The sequence below is a fragment of the Myxocyprinus asiaticus genome, chromosome 28, assembly GCF_019703515.2.
Source record: "Myxocyprinus asiaticus isolate MX2 ecotype Aquarium Trade chromosome 28, UBuf_Myxa_2, whole genome shotgun sequence".
Taxonomy (NCBI): Eukaryota; Metazoa; Chordata; class Actinopteri; order Cypriniformes; family Catostomidae; genus Myxocyprinus; species Myxocyprinus asiaticus.
The window spans coordinates 2,746,493-2,773,879 of NC_059371.1; the positions used below are offsets into that span (position 1 = coordinate 2,746,493).

The following is a 27,387-nucleotide window of genomic DNA, read 5'->3' on the forward strand; positions in this document are numbered from 1 at the left end:
AACATTATATGATGTTTTACCTTGTGAATTTCATTTTTTTTAATTTTTTTTTAATGTACAGTAATTTCAAATCAGGTGACTGCAACACACTCCAAAAAGGTTGAGACAGTTGAGTGTTTATGTAACAGCTCACAAACAGAAGGGAAGGAGAACACAGGGAAGCGGGTTTTTCCAGGCTCAGGTAGGACTTTTAATCGGCCACTTCAATGCTTAACAACTTCACAAACTCGTCATCTTCACAGGCACGTAGACTTAGATTCATTAGCTTCACAGGCACATAGTAACTTAAACACATCAACTTCACAAACATAACAGATTAAACGTAGAAGCTTCAGGAGCACCATGGCCTTCCTTGTGCCAGACTCTCTCTCTCTCTCTGCTGGTGGCGTGGCTGCTTATATGCTGCTCTCCCCATGCTCACTGGAATTAGAGACAGGTGTTACACATAATCTAGCTCAGGTGCAAGCGCCCTTACCGCTTTCTCTCTCTCCAGACGGACGCTTGACCACGCCCCTGCTGCCACAGTTTACCACTGTGAAACATCACTATTCTTCTAATAACTCTTATTAAGCATTTAGGCACTGAAGACACAAGTTTGTTAAGTTTAGAAAGTGGAATTTTCCCCCATTCATCCATTATGCAGGTCTTCAGCTTCACAATTGTACAGGGTCTTCATTGCTATATTATGCACTTCATAATGCACCACACATTCTCAATTGGAGATGGTCAGGACTGCTGGCAGGCCAATCTAGCACCCGCACTCTCTGCTTATTCGGCCAGTATGTGGTTTGAAGTTGTCCTGCTGAAAATGTAGGGACATCACAGGAAAAGACAGTGCTGGATGGCAGTATATGCTGCTCCAAAATTTGTACATATCTGTCTGCATTAATGGTGCCCTCACAGTTGTGCGAGTTACCCATGCATTGGGCACTGACACACCCCTGGCCCATACAGACACTGGCTTTTGGACCTGACACTGATAACAGCTTGGATGGTCCTTTTTTAAAACAACCACACCGTCTTTTTTCCAGAGCAGCCTGTATTTTTCCTGAGGTTACCTGTGGGTTTTTCTTTGTATCCCGAACAATTTTTCTTGCAGTTGTGGATGAAATCTTTCTTGGTCTACCTGACCTTGGCTTGGTATCAAGAGATCCCCGAATTTTCCACTTCTTAATAAGTGATTGAACAGTACTGACTGGCATTTTCAAGGCTTTGGATATCTTTTTATATCCTTTTCCATCTTTATAAAGTTCCATTACCTTGTTACGCAGGTCTTTTGACAGTTCTTTTCTGCTCCCCATGGCTCAGTATCTAGCCTGCTCAGTGCATCCATGTGAGAGCTAACAAACTCATTGACTATATATACACAGACACTTATTGCAATTTAAAAAGCCACATGTGTGGGAATTTAAACTTTAGTTGCCATTTAAACCTGTGTGTGTCACCTTGTGTGTCTGTAACAAGGCCAAACATTCAAGGGTATGTAAACTTTTGATCAGGGCCATTTGGGTGATTTCTGTTATCATGATGATTTAAAAAAGAGCCAAACAACTATGTGATAATAAATGGCTTCATATGATCACTATCCTTAAATAAAAGACAGTTTTTTTTTCATGATCAGTTATATTTTCCAAATCAATGCCAAAACTTCACAATTTCTGCCAGGGTACGCAAACTTTTGAGCACAACTGTATATTCTTTTTTCTCCCTTTTTTCCCCAATTTGGAATGCCCAATGCGCTCTAAGTCCTCGTGGTGGCGTAGTGACTCACCTCAATCCGGGTGGTGGAGGATGAATCTCAGTTGCCTCCGCATCTGAGACCATCAATCCATGCATCTTATCATGTGACTTGTTGAGCGCCTTACCGCAGAGACATAGCGCGTGTGGAGGCTTCCGCGCACAACTCACCACGTGCCCCACCGAGAGCGAGAACCACATTATTGAGACCACGAGGAGGTTACCCCATGTGACTATACCCTCCCTAGCAACCGGGCCAATTTGGTTGCTTAGGAGACCTGGCTGGAGTCACTCAACATGCTCTGGATTCAAATTCACGACTCCAGGTGTGGTAGTCAGCGTTAATAATCGCTGAGCTACCCAGGCCCCTTTTATTTTGTATATTAAAAGTATATGAAAGTGTAAAACTGAATTAAGTTGATATTGAGTCATACAAGATATGTTGACAGAATCATAAATATTGATTCATTTTATTAAAAATTAAAAGCATAAAATTGCACGGAAAACTGCAGATTGTGTGGAAAAATCATCACATGCTTTGTTTAATGCAACAAACGTGTTCACGAATGCTTGGCTCTGGTGACTGTAGATCTTTGTAGACCATACAGTATGCTGCTCCCACAAAGTTATTCCGAGACGGAGCATTTTGAAAAATGAAGGGAAATCGCAGAGTGAAAGAAATGTTTGGAGATTTATAGCTGCAGGCATGTGAGGATATTTGACAAAGGGAGGGGTGGAGATTAGGCACAGAAGAAACAAAAGAAAATATTCATAATTCCAGCATGCATTTACACATGAACCACAGATTATAAATGCAGTGAAATACATTGAGTTCCAAAAGTCTGAGACCAGTAGTAAAAATGCTCCTATTTATTTATTTATTATTTCAATTTAAAGTAGTTTACACAAAAATGAAAATTCTGTCATAATTTACCAACCCTCATGTTGTTCCAAACCCATATGACTTTCTGTCTTCTGCAGAACACAAAATGAGATGTTAGGCAGAATGTTAGCATCAGTCACCATTCACTTTCATTGCATCTTTTTGTCCATACGATGAAAGTGAATAGTGACTGTAACTGTCAGATCCTGACATTCTGCCTAACATCTCCTTTTGTGTTTCACAGAAGAAAGTTATTTAATTTTCAGTTGAAATTTTTATAGCACATTACATAAATTTTCCCTTTATTAAGGAATTATAAAGGCTTTCATTAATGATTAATTAGTAATTTATAAACACATTATAAATCATTGATATGCCGTTATATCAACATGCATAAAAAGGGTGACTTTCCTGCAATACCTGCCAAATAGTGAGCCATTTTATCTCACATGTTGTAAATGCTTAATAACATTTATTCAACATTAGTAACCTACGAAAATGTACTTAAATTTTTGCTTTAAAAAAAAAGGAGGGACGAGTCAAAATTATTTTCTGTCGTAATCAACATTATGCCACAAATGCTTTGAATTGAGTTTCACTTGTATTGAATGCGTAATACTCCATTAATATAAGTATAAATGTGTTAATTAAGCATTTATAACATGTAAGTTAAAATGCTTACTGTTTGGCAAGTACTGGATGAAAGTCACCCTTTTTATGTTTGTTGCTATAACTGCATATAAATAATTTATAATGCATTTGTAAATTACTTAATAGTAATTAATGAACCCCTTTATAAACCCTTAACAGAACATTAGAGTAGGCCTATAGTGTTACCAATTTGTCAATGCAAATTATATAATCAGCATAAATTGAGTGAACAGGTGAATTAAACAATGTTTCTGAGTATTTTTCTGAGAATGATCCAAAGAGCATCTTGTGTTCTTTTGGAAACAAGAAAATCTGGCTTGTCTAAATCTAATTTGCTTACATTTGATTAGTGACCCAGAAATAGTGCAGAATCTTAAACTTATTTTTTTTTTTCTCCAAATCTTACTTTCCAGAAGTTCAATGTGCTCTCAGACTTTTGGACCCCACTATAAGCAGTGAGTGGGTTTGTCTGGTTAAGAACAGTAAATGTCCTCCCATTTTTGAGGGGTTTGGGGGGTTTGTGTTTTGAGAGAAACATGTGAATGGGTTCACCCCCGTTGTCGCCGGCTGGGTCTCGTTTCAGTGCAGGGTTTGGGGAGGGATATGCAAATGCAGTCGCTGCAGCTGCAGGGTCGAGCTTACACACTGCTCTGTTGACAGAGAGATTTGAGTGCTCGCTTCTGCTACTGCTGTCGTTCTGTCTTTCCTCTTCACTTTCTCCTCCATCTGTCTGTCTCTGTCTCGTGTGAGTGGTAAACTGGGCAGGATGATACCAGAACAACAGATCGTCCACCTGAAAGATTCGATGCTCTAGAGAACCTTGTGGGACTTTGCAAGAAAAACAATCAATCCTTCACAACCTCTGGACTCTGAAGCACAGTTGACTTGTGTTTTTTCTCCTTATTATCCCCTGCTTTTTGCTTTCTGTACATTTTTTCTCTTCTCCCCAACTTTGTCTTTTTCTGCAAGTATTTTTGTCAACCATTGCTTTGCTTCTTAAAGATGAGGGGGATATTGATGTGTGAGGCTCTTGTGTTGCTCACATTGCTACTGACTTCAGTGGATGCCAAAGGAACTCTCTATGGAAGTCCATACAGATACAATCTGCACAAGTCTGGGAGTGTCCCACAGTACAACCCTGGAAAGCCGATGGGTCAACTTAAGTAAGTAAACAGTGTGAGCATGTGTGTGTGTACAGCATAGAAGCCCGCATTTTCAAGCATTACTCCACGTGAGTGCACAAGTAAATGGGGAGTTGACCAAAAAAGTCAAGTGTACTGCTGTGTGACATGCTAAACTCACAGCAAAAAATCTGTGTTTTTGTCTTGTTTTCCAGTAAAAATGTCTAAACAGCCATTTACTTGAATTTACTGCAAAATATACTTGAGAGACAAAGCTGTGCAAGTTGTTTTAAGCATAAATCTAACCAAATTTAGTGAGCTACATATACCAAGAACAATAAAAAACAAGGATGAAACTGGAAAACAAAATTATTAAACAATAAGGAACAAGTAACAGTCTCATGACAACTCATTATAATTCATACAAAATGCTAAAGTCGTAAAATATCGTACAACTTGGCTTGCACAAATAGGTAAGACTTTTATTTCCATAGAACAAACACAATTTCAAATCGATACAATACAGGAATCAAATTTTAGTGAGCCTCTTATCCAACACATTATTTTAAGGATGGAAACGTCTGTCAACAAATTTGGTTCCCTATCTGTGACTCACTCGACTTTGTGTCGATGTAGTGACACTAGGGGTCACTCTTGGGAGCCCCAAACACCTCTGATCTTTGAGAAAATGCCAATGGGAATTGGTGAGTAGAATTTGCATACCACTCCCATGGACATATGGGTATAAAAGGAGCTGGCTCGCAATCACTCATTCATATTATTTCTTCGGAGCCGAGTGGTGTTGAGCAGAGAGTTCCACTGCCGTTCCATTCACCTCATAAACGAGAAGCATTTGCTGTTGGATATACGGTGCATTTCAGCGGTTTTCTCCCCCTCTGCACAATTAATGCAGAGTACACCCCTGGGCTCTTCGACAGCTGAAAGAGTATATATTCTTGCAAAAAAGAGTATATTTTCTTCTAAAAGAGTGCGCACTGACGGAGAGCGTCTTTTTAAAGATGGCTTTCCGTCTGTGTGTAGTTCCTGGATGCGGTCACTATCTTCGCCTCTGACGGCCACAATCGCTGTCTCACGTGTCTGGGCCATAGTCACATTGAGGCAGCGTTCGTGGATGGTTCTTGTTCTAACTGTGAGAACATGACCATGGCAACATTGCGGTCGCGGCTTTCCTTCTTCCGGGGGAAAGCCACTCCAGCCGCTCCCCGCCCCGGTCCTTCTACCAAGGGTACGAGGCCAGGTCGGTTAGCGCTGGGGGTGATTTGGGGACCCCAACCGGAGTGGTTCTGCTGGGTAATCCCCCACGGACCTCCCATTCCCCAGTACGCTCATTTGCCCCGGTCGAGTTCTGGGATGAGACAGGCAGCTCATCTCAGGGCGAGTTTAATGTCTCTTTCGGAGCTCGTGAACAGGATGAGCTCTCGATCGCAGCATCGGAGAGCGGTTTGGCGCAGTCGGACGCTGAGGACTCGACTGGGCTCCCACCTTCGGGTGCGGTCGCCCAGTCTGAGGCCGACGCGGAGCTGAATGCCATGCTTGCCCAGGCTGCCGCAAGTTTCGGGCTGGAGTGGAACCCTCCACCCTGCCCTGAGCTCTCACAGCTTGATGATTGGTACCTGGATTCAGAGCGCTGCTCTGCCCCGGTCCCATTCTTCCCGGAGGTGCACAAAGAACTCATGAAGTCGTGGCGGGCACCTTTTACTGCCCGGACCCGACTTCTGGGTTCTTCCGCTCTCAATACCCTCGATGGTGGGGTGGCCAGGGGGTATACGGAGATTTCTCAGGTGGAGAAGGCAGTTGCGGTGCACTTGTGCAGTCATGACGAGCCGTGAGGGTGCTCAGCCTCCTCCCCCGTTGCTGACCAGTCCTATGGTGAGTATGCGGAGCAAGGTAAGTGCTTTGATGTTTCCCTCAGCACAGCCACGAGCTCAGGATGCGAGGCTCCTCGACATGGCGGTTTCTGCTCCACCCCGCCGCGAGGCCCTACCCACAGGTACATCAAACGTGGTCTTCTCCTTGGTGCCCCTCGCTCAGAGTTTGGAAGTGTGGCTAGCCCTCTCCAACCCGTCACGCTGGTTGGCCAAGACGATCTGACTCGGCTCTGTGATTCAATTCGCCCGGTGCCTGCCCGCATTCAGCAGCATCCGTTTCACCTCAGTGAGGGGCGAGAACGCCGCTGCCCAGCGTGCGGTGATCTTGACCCTTCTGCAGAAGGAAGCGATAGAGCCTGTCCCTCCATCCGAGATGAAGAAGGGGTTCTACAGCCCCTACATCATCGTGCCAAAGAAAGGCGGTGGGTTGCGGCCAATCTTGGACCTGTGAGTGCTGAACCGGGCCCTGCATAGACTCCCATTCAAGATGCTGACTCAGAAGCGGATTTTATCGTGCATTCGGCATCAAGATTGGTTCGCGGCAGGAGACCTGAAGGATGTGTACTTCAATGTCTCAGTTTTACCTAGGCACAAACCCTTTCTGCGGTTCGCTTTCGAGGGCTGGGCGTATCAGTACAAGGTCCTCCCCTTTGGTCTGTCCCTGTCGCCTCATGTCTTTACGAAAGTCCTTGCCCTGCTAAGGGAAGTGGGCTTCAGCATCCTCAGTTATCTCGATGACTGGCTGATTCTAGCTTACTCTCAAGACCTGTTGAGTGCGCACAGGGACCTGATGCTCAGGCACCTCAGCCGGTTGGGGCTTCAGGTGAACTGGGAAAAGGCAAGCTCTTCCCAGTCCAGAGCATCTCTTTTCTCAGGATGGAGTTAGACTCGGTCTCTATGATAGCACGCCTCTCGGACGAGCGTGCGTAGTCGTTCAGTCAGAGAACAGCAGTCCCACTGAAACAGTTTCAGAGGCTCCTGGGGCATATGGCATCCTCGGGTTGATGCATTTGAGACCGCTCCAGCACTGGCTTCAGACTCGAGTCCCGAGATGGGCATGGTGCCGCGGCTCACACCGCGTGGCCATCATGCCGATCTGCTGCTGCACATTCAGCCCTTGGACAGACCTTAAATTTCTGCAGGCAGGGTCCCCTTACAGCAAGTGTCCAGGCATGTTGTTGTTACGACAGACACCTCCAAGTTAGGCTGGGGTGCCATGTGCAACAGGCACACAGCCGCGGGCTCCTGGACAGGGCCGCGACTGCATTGGCATATCAACTGCCTCGAGTTGCTGGCGGTATTGCTGGCCCTGCAGAGGCTTCAGCCGTTGATTCAGGGCAAGCACGTGTTGATCCTGATGGACAACATGGTGACAGTAGCGTATATAAACTGCCAAGGCGGCGTATGCCCGCGTCACATGTCGCAACTTGCCCGCCATCTCCTCCTTTGGATTCAGCAGCAACTGAAGTCATTGCAGGCCACTCACATCTCGGGCGACCTCAACCATACAGTGGAAGCGCTGTCACTGCAGGTGATGCTCAGGGGAGAGTGGAGGCTCCACCCCCAGGTGGTCCAGCTGATTTGGAGTCGATTCGGCGAAGCACAGGTAGACCTGTTTGCTTCCTAGGAATCCTCCCACTGTCTGCTCTGGTATTCTCTGACCGAGGCCCCCCTTGGCACAGATGCACTGGCACACAGCTGGCCCTGGGGGCTGCGCAAGTATGCGTTCCCCCCAGTGAGCCTGCTTGCACAGACCTTGTGCAAGGTCAGGGAGGATGAGGAACAGGTCATCCTCGTGGCGCCGTACTGGCCCACCCAGTTTTGGTTCTCAGAACTCACGCTCCTTTTGACAGCCCCTCCCTGGTGAATTCCCCTGAGGGAGGACCGCCTCTCTCAGGGATGGGGCACCATCTGGCACCCGTGACCAGACCGAATCTCCATGTCTGGCCCCTGGACGGGATGCAGAAGACCTAACTGGCCTACCACTGGTGGTGGTAGACATGATCACTCAGGCCAGGGCTCCCTCTATGAGGCGCCTGTATGCCTTGAAGTGGCATTTGTTTGCAAAGTGGTGTTCTTCCCGAGGTGAAGACCCCCAGAGATGCGCAGTTGGGTCAGTGCTTTCCTTCCTGCAGGAGAGGTTGGAGGGGTGGCTGTCCCCCTCCACCTTGAAGGTGTATGTGGCTGCTATAGCAGCGCACCACGACGCGGTGGACGGTAAGTCCCTCGGGAAGTACAACCTGATCGTCAGGTTCCTTAGAGGTGTGAGGAGGCTGAATCCTCCTACGCCGCGCCTCATTTCCTCGTGGGCTCTCTCTGTGGTCCTGCTGGGCCTGTGGAGAGCCCTGTTTAAGCCCCTAAAGTCAGTTGAGCTAAAGGCTATCTCGTTGAAGACTGCCCTCCTGACTGCTCTCACGTCCATCAAGAGGATTGGGGACCTGCAGGTGTTCTCTGTCAGTGACACCTGCCTGGAGTTCAGTCTGGAGTATTCTCACTCTACACATAGTTCATTCCATAAGGATTGTTTAGTGTTAAACATGTTGAAGATTAGCAGACAGGCAGCCAATTTATTAAGTGATGAGCCATTTCCTCACAAAAGTGGTTTATTCAGCACTCTCAAACATCTCTTCCATAGACATCCATTCAAAAAGAACGGCCTCTTGTCTCCTCGCCAGCGTACCATTGTTGACTGTGAAACATTTGTTGATAACCTTGTAGGCTCCCCTTTATAGAAGTGCTCTGGCACAACATGAAGCAACCCCTTCAGTTGTGACTGTATTCACAATATGGCACAGCCTCAAATGCCTTACTGCTTTTATAAAATGGTAATCAAATGATAAAAATAATAAGGATTTATTAAAAAAAAAAATAATAATAAAATAAATTGGAAGTAAAATAATTAAATGTTATCCTTCTGTTAGAAGATATATGGTGTGTTCACTTCATGTATGAATAAGTTATTACGAGATTCTGACTTTTAAAAAGCATTCACGTATTTGTACATTTTGTTATTACAAGTTGTAAACTCAGAATTCTTTGAAAGCTCCGACTCGATAGTCATGACGTCATGTAAAAAGAACCAAAAATGGCAGTGGCATCAACAGTTAAAGGTAAAGGGATAATGTAAAGTCAGCCGGTCATTGTCACTGGCAGAGTGTTCAGGACCCCGACGCAAAGTGATAATGTTGGCTGACTGTTCATTCGTGAAGAAGAAAGAAATCGCAGAGTCTCTTGAAACAGCTGAATTACTCCTCCTCTTTGCATTGGAGTTCTGATGGGGTTTATTTAGCAAAAATTACTGTCTGACTGCTCATTATCCAGATTATTACAAGAATATTAACCAAATAAATAAATAAATGGACTTGGAACATTTATTTAAGTTGAAGTTATTTTATTAGCTTTCATGAAGAGATCGCAGAGTGATACGAGAAGTAGGAAAGATGACTCACATTTCCTGGATGACCGTTATTTACATGCACGACAATATGCTAATAACAACAAAAAAATTGCTCTTTCTACAAACCTGACAATGCCGTGAGGTCACATCGCCAAACATTTGACAGATATGTGCACACTGAATAAGCCGGCAGAATGGCGTAAATATGTTTACATGTAGAGGGAAATCAGAGTGATATGAACAAAAATCTTGGTGTGATCCGTTTTTGTTTAAACCATTAATGACATTTTGATGATAAAAGAAAACCATTTATGGCATTTTCATGACCTTACATGTCATGAAACTTGACCGTTTTTAAACTAACTTCGACATCAATATGTATTCCCTTATGATCCTTAAATATAATACACATGCTTCAGTTCCGAAAAATAATTACTAGTGCTAAATTGGCTGATATATGTTCATTATGAGATAAGCTGCATCAACCAATCCTTGTTTGCTTCACCAATGAAGTGTTAGCTCTCCCTTGTGTCAGTTCTAATATATAACAAACATCTCAACATATAATGCAATTTATGTTTTCAAATATTTTTTGTGACTTTGTAGGATAAGTGTTGTATTGTGTAAATCAATTTTCATGCAATTTCAGCATTGAGGCCAATGTGTTCTGATTTTTAATTGTAGCAATATCTTCATTCGCATAATTCAGTTTTATTAGTATATATATTTGAATATAGCCTATAACACGTGTGACTCTCTATTCATCAGTATCATCAGCATTGGCCATTGAAAAACCCATATCAGTTGACCACTAGTCAATACAGAGGGTTTGTTCTCCTAAAGTTGCTGTGTGGCTGTAGTTTAGTCCAGCATCTACATTTGGATCGTGCTCAAAGATAAGCATTTGGCATGTTGAGCAAATCCACATCAAAGAGCTGTTGGCATGCAGGAATTCTGGACTGCCAGTGGTATCAAATGCAGATTGTGAATGTTGGCAGTGATGATGTATCTGCTGCATCTGTCCTCAATGACCTATAGTCACTGTCTGAGCAGTTCATTGCTGCCACACAAACTCTCTGTGTGTTGAAACATCTTAATCTGCACCAGTCGGGTAAACACGGCACCCTGTACAGCTTCACACTACACTCTAGCTCTGTAGCGAAAGGCCAACGTAGGCAGCAATGTTAAAGAGGAAACTGAACGTAAAAGAAGACAGTTTTAGCAAAGCTAAGAATGCAACACAAACTTGCATTGCATTATGAACTGGAGTCTGAAACGTTTAAGAACACAATGTTGAACAAAATCAAGCTTGCATTGCTTGTCAGATGTTTTGCGTTCACGTATTTGCAAACATCAGTGGTTCTGAACCGGTTTTGCTTCAGGTCCCAACCCCGTAAGCCTACCAAAATTGAATGAAGGATTTAGAGTACCTCAGAGTTTGGAGGTTGGATTAAGATTGGATGTGTACTTTTTTAAGGCAAATATTGTTTTGCTCAGTTATTTTTCCTGTCTATTTGAAAGTCTATATATTTTTGTAAGTGTTAAAGAGGACTGTCTTTAATGTGTGTAGTGCTTCCTGGCAAGGCCTGTTGCAAATATTTCAGTCTCTGTCTCAGAATGCTCTTTTACAATTTAGGAGCACAATTGGTAAATTACACACTTGTTACGGCTGTTGGCTGATTGTCATGTTATCAAGAATGTAATCATAAAATCCATATAAAATTAACTGTAATCTGATTACGCACATTTTAAAATCTAGTCTTATCTAATTACAAGTACTTGATTTTTGTTATCTGATTACGTAGCACATAATACATGTAATCCATTACTATGTCTTATTACATCCTACGTCTTACGTTTTACTACATATTATTACTAAGTTTTACTCGCTGTAAGTAAATCCGTATTTAATGTAGTCTGAGTCTTTCTTTTGCCTTGTAAAGTTTTATTCATGGTTTTTGAAAACGTGCGCATGTCGTGCAACCTGTCCAAGTTGGCATCTGCCTAATTTGGATACTTTCTACTGAGAGACAGATGAATTTGTGCCAAGATAATAAAGAATTTCATTTGACGCTCTGCCTTTGTCATCAACATCAAAATATATACATTTTACAAGTTGATAAAGTTATTTGTTTTGCTATCCAAACTCTGCATGATTATATGGTCTGTTCCATTTTATTATTTGCATTAAGAATTGTTTTTCCCTGCTGTCAGTGACCTGATCCGAACGAACTGTGACCCATTTTTGGGTCACGAACCACCAGTTGAGAGCCACTGGTGAAGATAATGTCTGGTTAGTGTCTTTATGTTCTGAAACGTCAAGTAAACACAAATGCAGCCTTTCTTATGCCATTTAAGGAATTAAAGGTTGTTAAGAGAAAGTGCTTTAGAACACAGCTTTTTTGTCCATGTTAACACATAAGTAGCATTCTTATAGGTTTTTGAATAGTTCGCATGTGCTCAAGTGCATCGGGGGAACCCCGATGTCTGCTGTGAAAACCCTACTATTGAAGCACAATGCATCTGTCTCATTACACAGTGCACGTCGTTTCCGTGTCTTCAGCAGCTTTCTCTCATTGCATGGCTTTCCGGCGTACGTGTAAATGAGCTTTTATAATTTAATATATGCAGAACTTTTCACTCCACCCCCTGTGTAACGTCATAAACGATATTGTTGAACCAATGTGGTTTGAACGATAGAAGTGCAAAATACGGTTTTGGGAAACAGTAGTGACTAGCTAGTTAATTTCTCCAGTGATGCATCGTACTATGGTGGTTAAGCAGTGAGTTACATCGTTGTTCGGGAAACGCACCCCGATTGGAGACATGTGGAGAGGTTTTTATTTATTTTTCTTTATCCTGACTCTGTATCTAGGACCACAACTATCTGTTTTATAATAAATATACAAAGTAAAATACTTTAACCGAGAGCTATGAACTTTCAACCTTCGAGCAATAAAAATTTCCTCTGGGCAGGCATAATACAAAAGTGCATATATTATTATGTTTATGCATCCAGCAGTGGAATGTTAGTTGTTTACATATACTTTTCAATGCTGTGTTTTTTACATAAATAATGACATTCTAATTGAGAAATTTCCTTGATTACTCTATATTACTGATATAATGGTTCCATTGGTGGTTCCATCAACAAATGCTATAAACGAGGAATCCATAAAATGCCACGTGTAATTCTTTGTTTGTACGACAAACCTGTATCTGCACATCAGAGCCCATCTTCTAAGTGAGAACATATGAGAATAATGCATCCAAAAATTACCCAAAAGTCATTATAACTGACATAGAAATCAACAACTTAACATTATCAACTGTCCTGACATCATTATTATCTAGATTCTAGAAAACATGTTTCTCATTATGTCAGTCAATGAAAATGCAGTCTTGTTTTCTATTTAAATTGCAAGCACCAGCGATGTCATGTTGATATACACTACCGGTATATATATTTACATTTTAGAATAATAGTAAAGTCATCATAACTATGGAAAAACATAAATGGAACTATGGGAATTATGTTGTGACTAAACAAAATTCAAAATAAATCAAAACTGTGTTATATTTTAGCATCTTCAAAGTAGTCACCCTTTGCCTAGAATTTGCAGACATGTACTCTTGACATTTTCTCAACCAACTTCTTGAGGTATCACCCTGGGATGCTTTTTAAACAGTATTGAAGGAGTTCCCATCTATGTTGGGCACTAATTGGCTGCTTTTCTTTATTATTCGGTCCAAGTCATCAATTTCAAAAACTTTTTTTTAATTTTTATAAAATTTTAGTTTTGTAATGAAATAAATGAATATGGTGGCACAATTATATTTTTGTCTACAAAACTAATTTCAAACATTTAAGCATACGCCTTCAGATCAAAAGATTCTTAAGATCATGAGAAACTTTTCAGTCAAATAGTGTATCTTTGATACATAATTAGGGCTAATCTGAGTTTTTGATTGGGCACAATGAGTTTGTATATAATCGTTTTTTACATTAGTGGTTTTCTCCAGGCTGACAGCAGTAATGTTAAAGAAGTGAGAAACTATTGGAAAACCAAACATTCTGACCTATAATTTATCTCTTTATTATAACTCGATTTTGGTTGGAAAAGTATCTGCTAAAATTATAAATGTAATCCATTTTTTTTTTTTTTTGTTCTTTCTTTCTTTTTTTCTGCTGGCCCAGTGATTTGTACTTGCCTTTCTAATATTTCCACTGGCCCTTCAATAAAAAATGTTTATTTTTTTTTTTTATTTTATTTTATTTTTTTTTTTACAAAATTTCATATACAACAATTATTTGCAATACTAGCTGGAAATTATATAACCACAACTTTATAATTATATGTAACTCAATAACAACTATAAATTAATAAACAGTTTTTCTGGAAAATTATGGCATATGTTACAAAACATTATTAATTTTATTAAAACAAAACACATGCTATGTTAAAGGGATAGTTCACCCGAAAAAAAAAAAAAAATAAAAAAAAAATCTCATTTACTCACCCTCATGTCATCCCAGATGTGTATGACTTTCTTTCATCTGCTGAACTATATTTCAGCTCTGTAGGTGCCAGTGCAAGTGGGTGCCAACATTTTGAAGCTCCAAAAATCACATAAGTCAGCATAAAGGTAATCCATAAGACTCCAGTTCTTAAATCAAAGTCTTGTGATATGATAGGTGTGAGTGAGAAACAGATCAATATTTAAGTCCTTTTTTCTTCACTTTCACATTCTTATTCTTTTGTTTTTGGTGATTCACATTCTTCATGCATATCGCCCCCTACTGGGCAGGGAGAAGAATTTCAAGCAAAAAAGTTTCTCATTTATACAGTGATTCTCTGTTGTGCTCATGTTGTTTGTCAAAAAATAACTGTTTTAGATTCAGCTGTGAAGATATTATTGAAGCAGTATATTTGAAAAACTAATTTAATTTGATGAACTCTTAATGAATTCATTTCATAAATGATAAAATATGTATGATAAAAAAAATAATCATTTAAACAGGTAATTCAGAAATAAATAGAATGGAAAACAGAATTTAGGAAAACAAAGAAAAATTAGGAAAGAAAATATTGGGTCATATTTTTTATGCTTTACAAACTTAAACATTTGCATTTTCTTTAAAGTAATAAAAGTTGTTGATGTATTGAATATCTAATTTTGCTCATTGAAACTTGTCATCAAAGTGGTGATTTGGCTAAAAATGGTTTTCTATGAGAGACAAATGTGTCTTCCTGAAGTGGCACCTCCCGGCCTGAATCCTGAAAGATGAATTCTTCGTTGATCAGCATTCAAATCTTAGTATGTGTTTGTCATACTGCAGACATTTGTACATTAAATAGTGTGCTTGTTTAATGTTACTACAAGGATTGGTACCTGAGATACAAATCCGCCCCTGTAATCTCTGGAAAATGATTACATAAAGGCCCTGTCCCAATACCCCCACTCGTGGTTTTGGTCTTGCCTACTTACCCACTTGTCTTACGTATTTCCGGTGTTTGGTCACTAGTGTGCAAGTAGACATGAAGACTGCGAGTGTGTGTATGACTTGATTGCGCGTTGGGACACTCGTAGACTTAACGATGTTGGTGCTGGCTGTGACAGCTGTTTTAGTCTTTTCACTCAGCTGAGGACTGATTGTTTTTGGTAGCGGTGACTGTTATAGCCTAATTAAAATAATAAATAACTGAAAATTGTACCCATCTTTTCATTCATTAATACACTACTGGTTGTTGGAAGTGTATTGTGCTATAGAAAATATGGAAGTAAATTTTTTATAATGTTTTTGTGTGAAAATAACTGCAAAGTTAATTATTTTTTACTCATTTTTATCTTCAATACTTTGCACATTAAAAACAGTTTAACTGTAAAATTGCATCATCCATAACTGCTGTAAAATATAAAATATAAGCAATTTCTTTCTACTTTGTTTTTCAAAACACATAAAACTTATTTAAACAAATAAAAACCTCATTCTATAAACCTGTGTGATCCATTAATAACTACTAATACAAACCACTTAAATTATATGCTTTATAATTTATATAATTTATCATTTATATAAGATGACCAAAGACTGCTTTACACAACTTATCAGTATGTGGTTTCATACAACAAATAAGCATTAAAACTTATATTTTAAATACATAAAGATGAGAAAGAAACCGTGGTAGTAGTTAATTTTTTTTTTTTTTTAATAAAACGTATATTGTATGCCACACTGGCTGATAAATTACCAAAATCACCAGCAGTATTAAGCAAGAACAAACTGGGTGAGAAGGATAACAAAGAGGTATATAAATAATATTTAGTAATTATTATGCTGCTATTGTAACGAGGCTGCTGCTGAGCAATGAGAAAAATGAAGAGACAATGAATTGAAGAACCCAAGTGCAAATTTATTTATAAACGTGAAATCCAATAAACCCTAACTATAAACATGAAAGAAACATAAAACATGAATTTGACTAGACTTGACGTAAACTTGGTTTGGCATTAACATGGTTTGATATAAACTTGGCCTGACAAAACGTGACAACGTTACCAATCACACAATACCTGACATCCAACAATGGAAAACATGAGGGCTTAAATACATGGACATGGGAGAACACATGACAAAGATAACCAATAAACAGACAGAACTGAACAAGATAATCAACCAATAAATCAATGAAAACAAGACAGATAAACATGGAGGGAAACAGGAATCACATGACTAGGGACACATGACATGAAACAGGAAATAAACGTTCAAAATAAAAGACATGAAATACATGAACACACACATTAAACATTACATATCCCCCCCACTAGGGGCAGCTCTTAATTATGAAACATAATTTCAAAGTTCTGTAGGGAGCTGGGGTGGGGGGGGGTCTTGAGGTGTGGCTTGGAATGGCCTGGTGAGACATGGCATGGGGCATGGGACCAGGGCAGAGTCAATGGAAGGTGGGGCCCTGAGAGGCTCGAGGGGCGGAGCCGTGAAAGGTGGGGCTGTGAGAGACTTGAAGTGCGGAGCCATGGAAGGCAGAGCCGTGAGAAACTTGAAGAGCGACACCATGGACCTTGGTACCCAGAGAGTAGCCGAAGACTCGAAGGACCAGGGTGAAGCCGATGGCAGGGAGGACCAAGGCAGCACTGGAGGCTTGTAGGAGCAAGGTGGAGCTGGGGGATCATAAGACTGAGGCGGAGCCGGTGGGGCTGGGGACCAAGGCGGAGCAGTAGGGATGGAGGTCCCCGGTGGAGCTGACAGATCAGAGGGACAAGGCATAGCCAGAGGATCGGAGAGCCAAGGCATAGCCAGGTGACCGACAGACCAAGGAGGAGATGGAGGGACGAGGGACCCCGGTAAAGCCAACAGGCTGAAGGACCGCAGTGGAGCCCAGGAAAGTAGAGCCGAGGTGTGTCGAGGGATCGACAGGCCAAGGAGGAGTCCAGGGCTCAGAGGGTCTAGGCAGGGTCGGAGGATCAAAAGTTCCCCTTGTATGATCATGAAGAAGTGTCCATATGGTGGGTACAAGAGCGGGAACAATCTCCAGGTCTAACAGCTCAGATGTGGCCATGACATGCCGTGGAGAAGACTCAGGCATGGCTGTGACGTGGCATGTAGCAGGCTCAGGCTAGGCTATGACATGGCATGGCATGGAGCAGGCTGAGGTGTTGCTGTGACATGGCATGGAGCAGGCTGAGGCATTGCTGTGACATGGCATGGAGCAGGCTGAGGCGTTGCTGTGACATGGCATGGAACAGGCTCAGGATCCAGGGGAAAAGATGGTGCTAGCTCAGCCACCATGACGTGGAACCCTGGCTTGGCGGTCATGACGTGGAACCCTGGCTTGGTGGCCATGACGTGGGACTCTGGCTCGGCAGCCATGATGTGGGACTCCGGCTCGTCGACCATGACGTGGGACTCCGGCTCGTCGACCATGACGTGGGACTCCGGCTCGGCATCCGCCTCCCCCACAGTGAACGTAGAACCAGTAATCTGCAGGGCAAGGTTGATATACTGAACCAGCTTGAGGGAACTGTGACCGCCAGGCATCAACGAGGAGATTGGCTCACTCAATCCAAAACGGAAACAGTCTTTGAGGGCGACCTCATTAAAGTCCACCCAGCAGGCCAGATCACAGAAGTCCTCCACATAATGCTCCAGGGGCCGATTCCCCTGACGTAGGTGGAGGAGCTGGATTGCTGGGTTTCATATTGCGTCGGTTAGGTATTCTGGAATGAGGCTGCTGCTGAACGATGAGGAAAATGAAGAGACAATGAATTGAAGAACCCAAGTGCAAATTTATTTATAAACGTGAAATCCAATAAACCTTAACTATAAACATGAAAGAAACTTAAAACATGAACTTGACTAGACTTGACGTAAACTTGGCTTGACATTAACATGGCTTGACATAAACTTGGCCTGACAAAATGTGACAATGTTACCAATCACACAAAACCTGACACCCAACAATGGAAAACATGAGGGCTTAAATACATGGACATGGGAGAACACATGACAAAGATAACCAATAAACAGACAGAACTGATAACAAGATAATCAACCAATAAACCAATAAAAACAAGACACATAAACATGGAGGGAAACAGGAATCACATAACTAGGGACACATGACATGAACAGGAAATAAACTTTCAAAATAAAAGACATGAAATACATGAACACACACATTAAACATTACAGCTATTAAGTCATCCCAACACATTATATAATGTTGTATATATTCTGTTATACTAAAATAAATATATACTTAACTTACATTTCACTATTTGATTATAATAAATAACTTATGTTGAAAAGCTTCCTTTGATGTTATCATGGCGAAAATACACAGATCGCTTGGGTAGGCGGTGTGTGGGCCCCTGATCATGATGAACTCTGGGATACACTTAGCCTGAAATACCACTCAGAAGCGGTATTTGCACTAGTGTGGATTTAGTGCGGGTTAAGTGCACTGAGCTTTGGCATGTTTAGACATGGGGCAGTCTTGAACACTTACTTCCTGTCGCGTGCACGCACACTCAAGTGGCCAAGACCACAAGTGTGGGTATTGGGACAGGGCCATTATGCCCTATTCAATAACCACAAACTACTGTTATTGTTCCATCCGGCCCAGCGCTGAGAAAAGTAACATGTACGGCGTGACAATGTCGCTTGTACACTTCAGCAGCATAGTAAGGAAACTTTCACTAATGAAGTTTAATAGGCACTGAATTGGCAAAATATCATTTAAAGTCAATAATGTAACGTTACATGCTCTTTCCTATTTCAATTATTATTTATTTTTTTGCCATTTCATCACTGTCATGTGACCGTGGTGACATGCTGGCTGTTTCCAGAGTGCGCGCACATTTTTGGACTTTCCTTCTGGAATCGGATTAAATTTAATGAAATATTTATAGTAGTTCCACTGGTGAAACTGAATTAAACAGTCATTTTAATTGGCAATAATGAGAACAAGTCTGCTCATAAAGCTTAATAAGATGGAAAATGCTAAAGTGGCGTTTGAGCAATTAGAGGATTTCTTTTAATAATCTGTGGATTTTCCTCTCTCACTATTATTCCTGTAATTTTGTGTTGTGACTTTTTTTTAGTTTTTTGTTGTTTTTGTTTTTTTAAGCTTTAGTGTCTGTTTAGAGCCTTTGTGATTGAGATGCTGTGGAGATGGTTATTTCACATCCAAGTTTTCAGAGTAATTGATCATTAATATATGTATAATTAGGCATATACACTTCTTACTTTAGATTAGGTCACGCAAAATGCTTAGTTAGCAATTAATCAATTCTTTATTACGAACTATATATTAAGTAATAATTGCTTTGTAGTAAGTGTTACTAAAACAGTAACAAATACATTAATTATGTTTAAATGTAAATCCAATTAATTACATATATAATTTCTTTATTTACTATGAATTCATTCCTTGTTCATGTTAAAAAACATTATCAAACTGCCTATAGATGAACTTATTAAACAATAATAAATAATTTGCTACAGTTAATATAAACATATAACAAACTATTTGTATGTTGCTTATTAATGTATGAACAATAGTTTATAAATGATCAATTGACTATAAACTAATGCTTTACAAATACTTTATACCGTGTAGTTATTATAAGGTGTTAAACGTCTTTGTTTAAATAAGCATAGCACAGTGAGTGCACTTGACACCACACCACAAAAGAGCTGCAAGCACAGGATGCACTATAATGACAAGCAAAGGTATAAACAAGGCTTAAGGAGAAAAAGATGGAAGAAAAAAAAAATCGCACACATCGGTTCTTGCATGTACAAATTTTTTGAATGTGTGAAAGTGAATGAGGTTTGCGTGAGAACGGATCAGTCTTCTGTTTGAATTTTTGTGCCAGGAGTGGCATAAAGTCACCCAACAGCAATGTGAAAAACTCATGCCAAGACGCATGAAAGCTTTGATTGAAAATCAGGGTTATTCCACCAAATATTGATTACTGAACTCTTCTTAAGTTAAAACATTAGTATTGTGTTGTTTAAAAATGAATATGAACTTGTTTTCTTTGCATTACTTGAGGTATGAAAACAGCAACTTTTTTGTTATTTTGACCAGTTGTCATTTTCTGCAAATAAACGCTCTAAATGACAATATTTTTATTTGGATTTTGGGAGAAATGTTGTCAGTGATTTAAAGAATAAAACAAAAATTGTACTCAAACACATACCTATAAATAGTAAATCCAGAGAAACTGATAATTTTGCAGTGGTCTCTTAATTTTTTCCAGAGCTATATACAGATGAAGTCAGAAGTTTACATACACTTAGGTTGAAGTCATTAAAACAAAGTTTTTAACCACTCCACAGATTTAACATTATCAAACTATAGTTTTGGCAAGTCGTTTAGGACATCTACTTTGTGCATGACACAAGTAATGTTTCCAACAATTGTTTACAGACAGATTGTTTCAATTTTAATTGACTATATCACAATTCCAGTGGGTCAGAAGTTTACATACACTAAGTTAACTGTGCCTTTAAGCAGCTTGGATAATTCCAGAAAATGATGTCAAGACAGTTAGCCAATTAGCTTCTGATAGGAGGAGTACTGAATTGGAGGTGTACCTGTGGATGTATTGTAAGGCCTACCTTAAAACTCAGTGCCTCTTTTTTTGGCATCATGGGAAAATAAAAAGAAATCAGCCAAGACCTCAGAAAAAAAAAAATTGTGGACCTCCACAAGTCTGGTTCATCCTTAGGAGCAATTTTCAAATGCCTGAAGGTACCACGTTCATCTGTACAAACAATAGTACACAAGTATAAATACCATGGGACCATGCAGCCATCGTACCGTTCAGGAAGGAGACGCATTCTGTCTCCTAGAGATGAACGTAGTTTGATGCGAAAAGTGCAGATCAATCCCAGAACAACAGCAATGGACCTTGTGAAGATGCTGAAGGAAACAGGTAGACAAGTATCTATATCCACAGTAAAATGAGTCCTATATCGACATAACCTGAAAGGCTGCTCAGCAAGGAAGAAGCCACAGCTCCAAAACCGCCATAAAAAAGCCAGACTACAGTTTGCAAGTGCACATGGGGGAAAAGATCTTACTTTTTGAAGAAATGTCCTCTGGTCTAATGAAACAAATTGAACTGTTTGGTCATAATGACCATCGTTATGTTCGGAGGAAAAAGGGTGAGGCTTGCAAGCTGAAGAACACCATCCCAACCGTGACGCATGGGGGTGGCAGCATCATGTTGTGTGGGTGCTTTGCTGCATGAGGGACTGGTGCACTTCACAAAATAGATGGCATCATGAGGAAGGAAAATTATGTGGATATATTGAAGCAACATCTCATGACATCAGCCAGGAAGTTAAAGCTCGGTCGCAAATGGGTCTTCCAAATGGACAATGACCCAAAGCATACCTCCAAAGTGGTGGCAAAATGGTTTAAGGACAACAAAGTCATTGTTTTGGAGTGGCCATCACAAAGCCCTGACCTCAATCTGATAGAAAATTTGTGTTCTGTCTGGAGGAATGAGCCAAAATTCCAGCAACTTATTGTGAGAAGCTTGTGGGAGGCTACCCAAAACGTTTGATCCAAGTTAAACAATTTAAAGGCAATGCTCCCAAATACTAACAAAATGTTTGTAAACTTCTGACCTACTGGGAATGTGATGAAAGAAATAAAAGCTGAAATAAATCATTCTCTCTACTATTATTCTGACATTTCACATTCATAAAATAAAGTAGTGTCTTAACTGACCTAAGACATGGAATGTTTTCTTCGATTAAATGTCAGGAATTGTGAAAAACTGAGTTTAAATGTATTTGGCTAATGTGTATGTAAACTTCTGACTTCAACTGTATATTTAATTTATTAGAACTGGACAAAAATAAAATTAGTGTTGCATCATTGACCCTATTCCTCTTTTATTATCTGTACTTATTACTTTCGGTAATTTTGATGACAAAATCTACAAATTTTCAACCAATTTTTGTTTTTTTCCATGTCAGCCTATTATTGTGGTACAATTCAGGGATTTGATATAAAGGAACTGATAAATAAGATGATCCCCTTGCGAGAGACCCCTTCCTAAAATTTAAGGGCAGCTTTACAGTTTTATGTATAAAAACCTGTTTATATTGTGTGAGAAAAATTAGGCCTGATTATACAACATATTTGCAAAAATAAATAATTTTCTTTTATATTCTCAACGTAGTAAAGCCAAAGCAAATAATTAAATATTATCTCTAAAATATTACTTTGTATCAAGTTGGCAGTATCTTTTTCAACCCAATATTAGAGCAATGTTAGAAGTATAAAACTGAAGAGAAATATTTTCATTTTCAAAAAACATTTTTATAGTGCTTTTCATAATAGGCATTGTTCCAGAAATCTTTAGAAACCAGAAACTGTAACTATATCGAATTTGGGAAACGCTTAAAAATTATTCCTTGAAAAGTTAATGTCTCAAGTAAACAGTGGGAATTGGGCATGCCAAATTGGGGAGAAAAGGGGATAACAAAAAAGAAACTGTGGTTGGTTGGTTTACATGTTTGCCAGATGGTCTCTTCGTGTCTTGCGCATTTTTTGGCCAGAATAAACTGCAATATATGGACAGGACATTATGACAAAAAAACATCTGGCTATGTGAGACTAGCGCAAAACTAACTGACAATGACAGAGCCACACAAATTGTTTAAGGGTTTATCTAGCTCAGGATTTGGCAGTGGATTTTCATAATCTAAATATAAATGGCTTGCATTGTTTGACCCTGGTCACCCTTGGGTAATGCACAGGCATGTGAAAAGCTTTTAATGCCACTTACAACTTACAGTTGTGAGATGGAGATGTGCCAGTATTTTTTTCCTTCTTTCATTATATAAATACCTCCCTCCGTCCATCCATTCTTCTCTCTATCTCACCTAATCTCTCACTCACACTAATGGAGGCAATCTATCATCGGTCGCTGGGTTCAGACATTGGTCATGTCACAAGAGCCGCTCTGGAAGAGATGGAGCTATTGACAGTAGGAATATGGAGATATGGTCTATGGAGGCTTTTTAGGATCCATTAAGCAAAGATAGAAGTGCCGCAAACAATAGGATGCTTTTAGAACAGAGAAACTGTATCTACACACCAGAATAGCTTCAGTTCAGAGAAGTAATAAAAAAGGAAAAACAAAATACTTTTATTGCAGCTATTTTAACCTGCTGCCATGTTGCTACATTGTTCAAAACAGGTACAAAAATAGATGCAATACCAACTGCATTTGGCTATAACTTTGTACAGAGGTGGTTGCAAAGCCATTTTTTCACACCACTATCAGTGCTAACATGCGTAGTGTTTAAGCATTATGGTTAAACTTTCAATACATTGTAATAATTGCATATTTTAAACATTTATTTGCAGTGATTCCTGCTTGCACGTTCAGCTTCAATTTTAAATGTATTACTCTAAACGTGTTTCCCATTCATTTATACACACTGTATAAATGTGTTTATACACATTCACACTAAATCTAAATGATTGTCTGTGGTAACACATGTGCCACAGATGTGGTCCATAGACATTAGGTTAAGTAGCTCACAGTCAGATTTTTGGGCCAGTTAATGGAACTGTCATTTGCCCTATCATGCCAGTGCCATGTTGTCACTATGTCTTACATTCATGGAAACACTGTACATGTTACCTTTGTTAAGAGTTTATAAAAAGGTTAATTAATGACTAATAAGCAATTTATGACTGCATTATAAATCATTGATATGCTATTATATCAACATGAATAAAAAAGGGCAACTTTTTAAATGAAAATTTTAACATACATGTTATAAATGCTTAATTAATACACTTATTTATACTTTATATTGATCAAAAATATCAACTTCCTTAATTCATTATTCATATCACAATGTAGCAAAACTGTTATAGTGATATTAAAAGAAGGGATTATGTCATTTTTTGTTTATATTCATTACTGTAATGTCTTGACTCACTTGTATTGTTATGTTGATGTCAAAAAAAATGGTGCTACTCCAAATGATGTCCCAACTTACATAGTTCTAGTTACCTAAAGTCCTCTTTTCAGCTCTTCATGCTCATTCACAACATATACCACATAATAAAGCCTGATGACCATTAAACCATACTGAACTTTATGTACATGTTTCTTATGTAGGCAACTCCAAAATAAATTCTTAATATATATCTACTTTACATTAAGGTACATTTTTAATAGGTTTCTAATGTCGAATAAGTGTAATTTAGCACCTATAACATGCAAGTTAAATGCTCACAATTTGGCAAGTATTGCATGTAAGTTGCCCTTTTAATTCATGTTGTTATAACTGCATATCAGTGATTTATAATGCTATTGTAAATAGCTTATTAGTCACTAATGAACACCTTTATAAACCCTTAACAAGGGAACTTTAATGTATAGTGTTACCAAGAAGTTTTCGCTTGCCAGATTTGAATGAATGAAGTGGTGAATTAACACTTACATTTCGGTGTCAGTTGTATTTTTGGACATTTTACACACATATAAAAACATTTTATGTATTTAGGTAACACAGGAAGTGTACAGAAAATAACAGAACAATGAAAGTTATAAAACAATTTATTTACAAATTTAAAAAAAGTTTTTTTTTTTTTTCAATGAAGAGTGTTACTTTTGTTTATTCAGCAAAAAGGTGAGAGAATGTAGTTCTGTAATCTTTAAAAAAAAATAAAAAATATTATAAACTTGCAACATGTTCGATGATTTTTCAGTCAGATTATGGGGTGGGGGGTCATGAAAGTTTTTCTTCTTTCAGAACTACTGACATAGACCAACAATTAAAAATAGAGCAGATGGAAGTAAGCCAATAATAGGGTTATGTTAAATGATGGAAATAAATAATATCATTAAAAAAACAATTTTGACTTCTAAAGCCACTTTTTGTATTGTCTAAATACTTTACTTGTCTGCTGCCACAATATATGTACTGTATATGATGTAATGAATTTGAATTACAGTATCTGCATTGTAATGTTTATTATGCCCATATATTATTATAATTATTTAAATTCTTATATACTAAATGATCTTTATTTGGGGGCATTTCTCAGTAAATATTGATATGTGATTAATTGTGATTAATTAATCAGCATGTAATTATTTTGATTACAAATTTTAATTGATTGACTCTCTAATTTCCGAATTCTCTGACAGCAAAACAAAACATCCGAAATCATTATATACACAATTTTTTATGTCTCCTTCTTAAAACATTATTTGATCAAACTGCTAAATAGAAAGATATTTTGACACAAAATTAAATAAAAATGCAAAATAACTGTTTTTATCTACAGGATGATAACTGGACAGCACTCACATGCAGTGTGATGAGGTCATGTGACTGTTTGTTGTTTATGCTTGCATATTGCATAGTACATGTAAATTAAAAAAAAATAAAAAGCAGTAGGAAGCATACAGTGTACAATGCATATTAATTATTAAACAGGAAGCTAGTCTTTGATTAGAGCCTCTTGTCCAGTCAACAACATGGTTTCAATAGGGCTATATGGGCGTGTGTCCATTGTCTTATACTGACATATTTTTGTAGAAAAAAAACGGAATCACATTACTAGAACGATCAGTGTGAAGCAGTGCTAGTCTTACAGCAATCGCCACTGACACACACTCACTCACTTTGGCACTTTTCACTTGTTTTTTTCCCCATCACAGTGTTGTAGAAATCTTTCCATACTGAATACTAAATGTAAAGAGCTCAAGTAGTTACAATAAAATGGGGAACGGGGTTATGTGCACACACATGGACCATTTGGACATCTCATTTTGTTTGACTTACAGAGGTCACTCTTTTTCCTGCAGATGTGCACTCACTTTACAAACAAATCCTGAAGCCTGATCTGTTTTTCGTTACTCACGGTTGGAAAACACAAGTCGTGTGCATGCAGTTATTTTCACTCCAATAATTTGCAGTGTTGGCAAAAATCTGTTTAGCGTCACCTAATTAAACACACGAGGTCACATGGGTCGTTTGTGTCGTTGGAATGGGAATGAGAAAAGTTAATGAAAAATAAACATGTTTGAACAGATTTAAAAAAGGAGCAAAAATAAATAACAACAAAGCATACACATACAAACTTAAAAACCCCATGAAATAAATACAGAACGCAACAGTTCATCCATCTTGTTTCTGGAATCATTTTTCCCGTTCATTTTTTCCATAGGGATTTCATAATAGTCTTCATAAAAATCAACCAGCTCCAAGATGAATCACATAATTAAAAACAAAAAAGTATTTGAAAATCGAATAAAAAGACAAAGGTACAAAACTGTGTACTTAACGTCTGTTGTGAGGGAATGAACTACAGTCCCATGAATCATTGCAAATGATGTAATCATAGTCAATATGTTTTAATTTTATCGCAGAATATTCAGATATAGGGACCTGGGTAGCTCAGCGAGTATTGATGCTGACTACCACCCCTGGAATTTGCGAGTTCGTATCCAGGGCATGCTGACTGACTCCAGCCAGGTCTCCTAAGTAACCAAATTGGCCCGGTTGCTAAGGATGGTAGAGTCACATGGGGTAACCTCCTCGTGGTCGCTATAATGTGGTTCGCTCTTGGTAGGGCACGTGGTGAGTTGTGCGTGGATGCCGTGGTGGATGGCGTGAAGCCTCCACACGTGCTATGTCTCCGCGGTAACGCGCTCAACAGGCCACATGATAAGATGTGCGGATTGACGTCTCAGACGCGGAGGCAACTGAGATTCGTCCTCCGCCACCCAGATTGAGGCGAGTCACTACGCCACCATGTGGACTTAGAGCGCATTGAGAACTGGGCATTCCAAATTGGGGAGAAAAGGAGAGAGAGAAAAAAAAAATATTCAGATATATAGTAATATATAAGTAGTTTGAGAGTGTAGGGAGACCGACTCAATTGCATCATACAAAGTGCGTGGGTGGTCGATGTTAGGCCTGTTTGCCATGACTCTTTCTCTTCAGGATCATGGGTAGTGTAGTTATTCACCAAGAGTTCCACTATTAAACATGATTTTTTTTAAACTGAAGTTGAAATAACGGAGACTGATGGCTTCAGCAGAAGCAGATAACATTGACTAACAACCTCTGTGCTCACGACAGGTCTGTCTTTAAAGGTTTATAAGTTATCATTAAAAATCTATTTG

General features: G+C 39.3%; 1 protein-coding gene across 1 annotated transcript in view; it reads left to right on the forward strand.

Annotated features, from left to right (window-relative positions):
- Positions 1 to 3,942: 3,942 nt before the first annotated feature.
- The window catches only part of LOC127418894 (EMILIN-3-like), a 42,842-nt gene continuing 19,397 nt past the window's right edge, over positions 3,943 to 27,387 (forward strand). Inside the window, exon 1 of the mRNA XM_051659790.1 lies at positions 3,943 to 4,434. Coding sequence (XP_051515750.1) covers positions 4,274 to 4,434 — 161 coding nt within the window. The 5' untranslated portion in view covers positions 3,943 to 4,273. The remainder of the gene's footprint in view (positions 4,435 to 27,387) is intronic.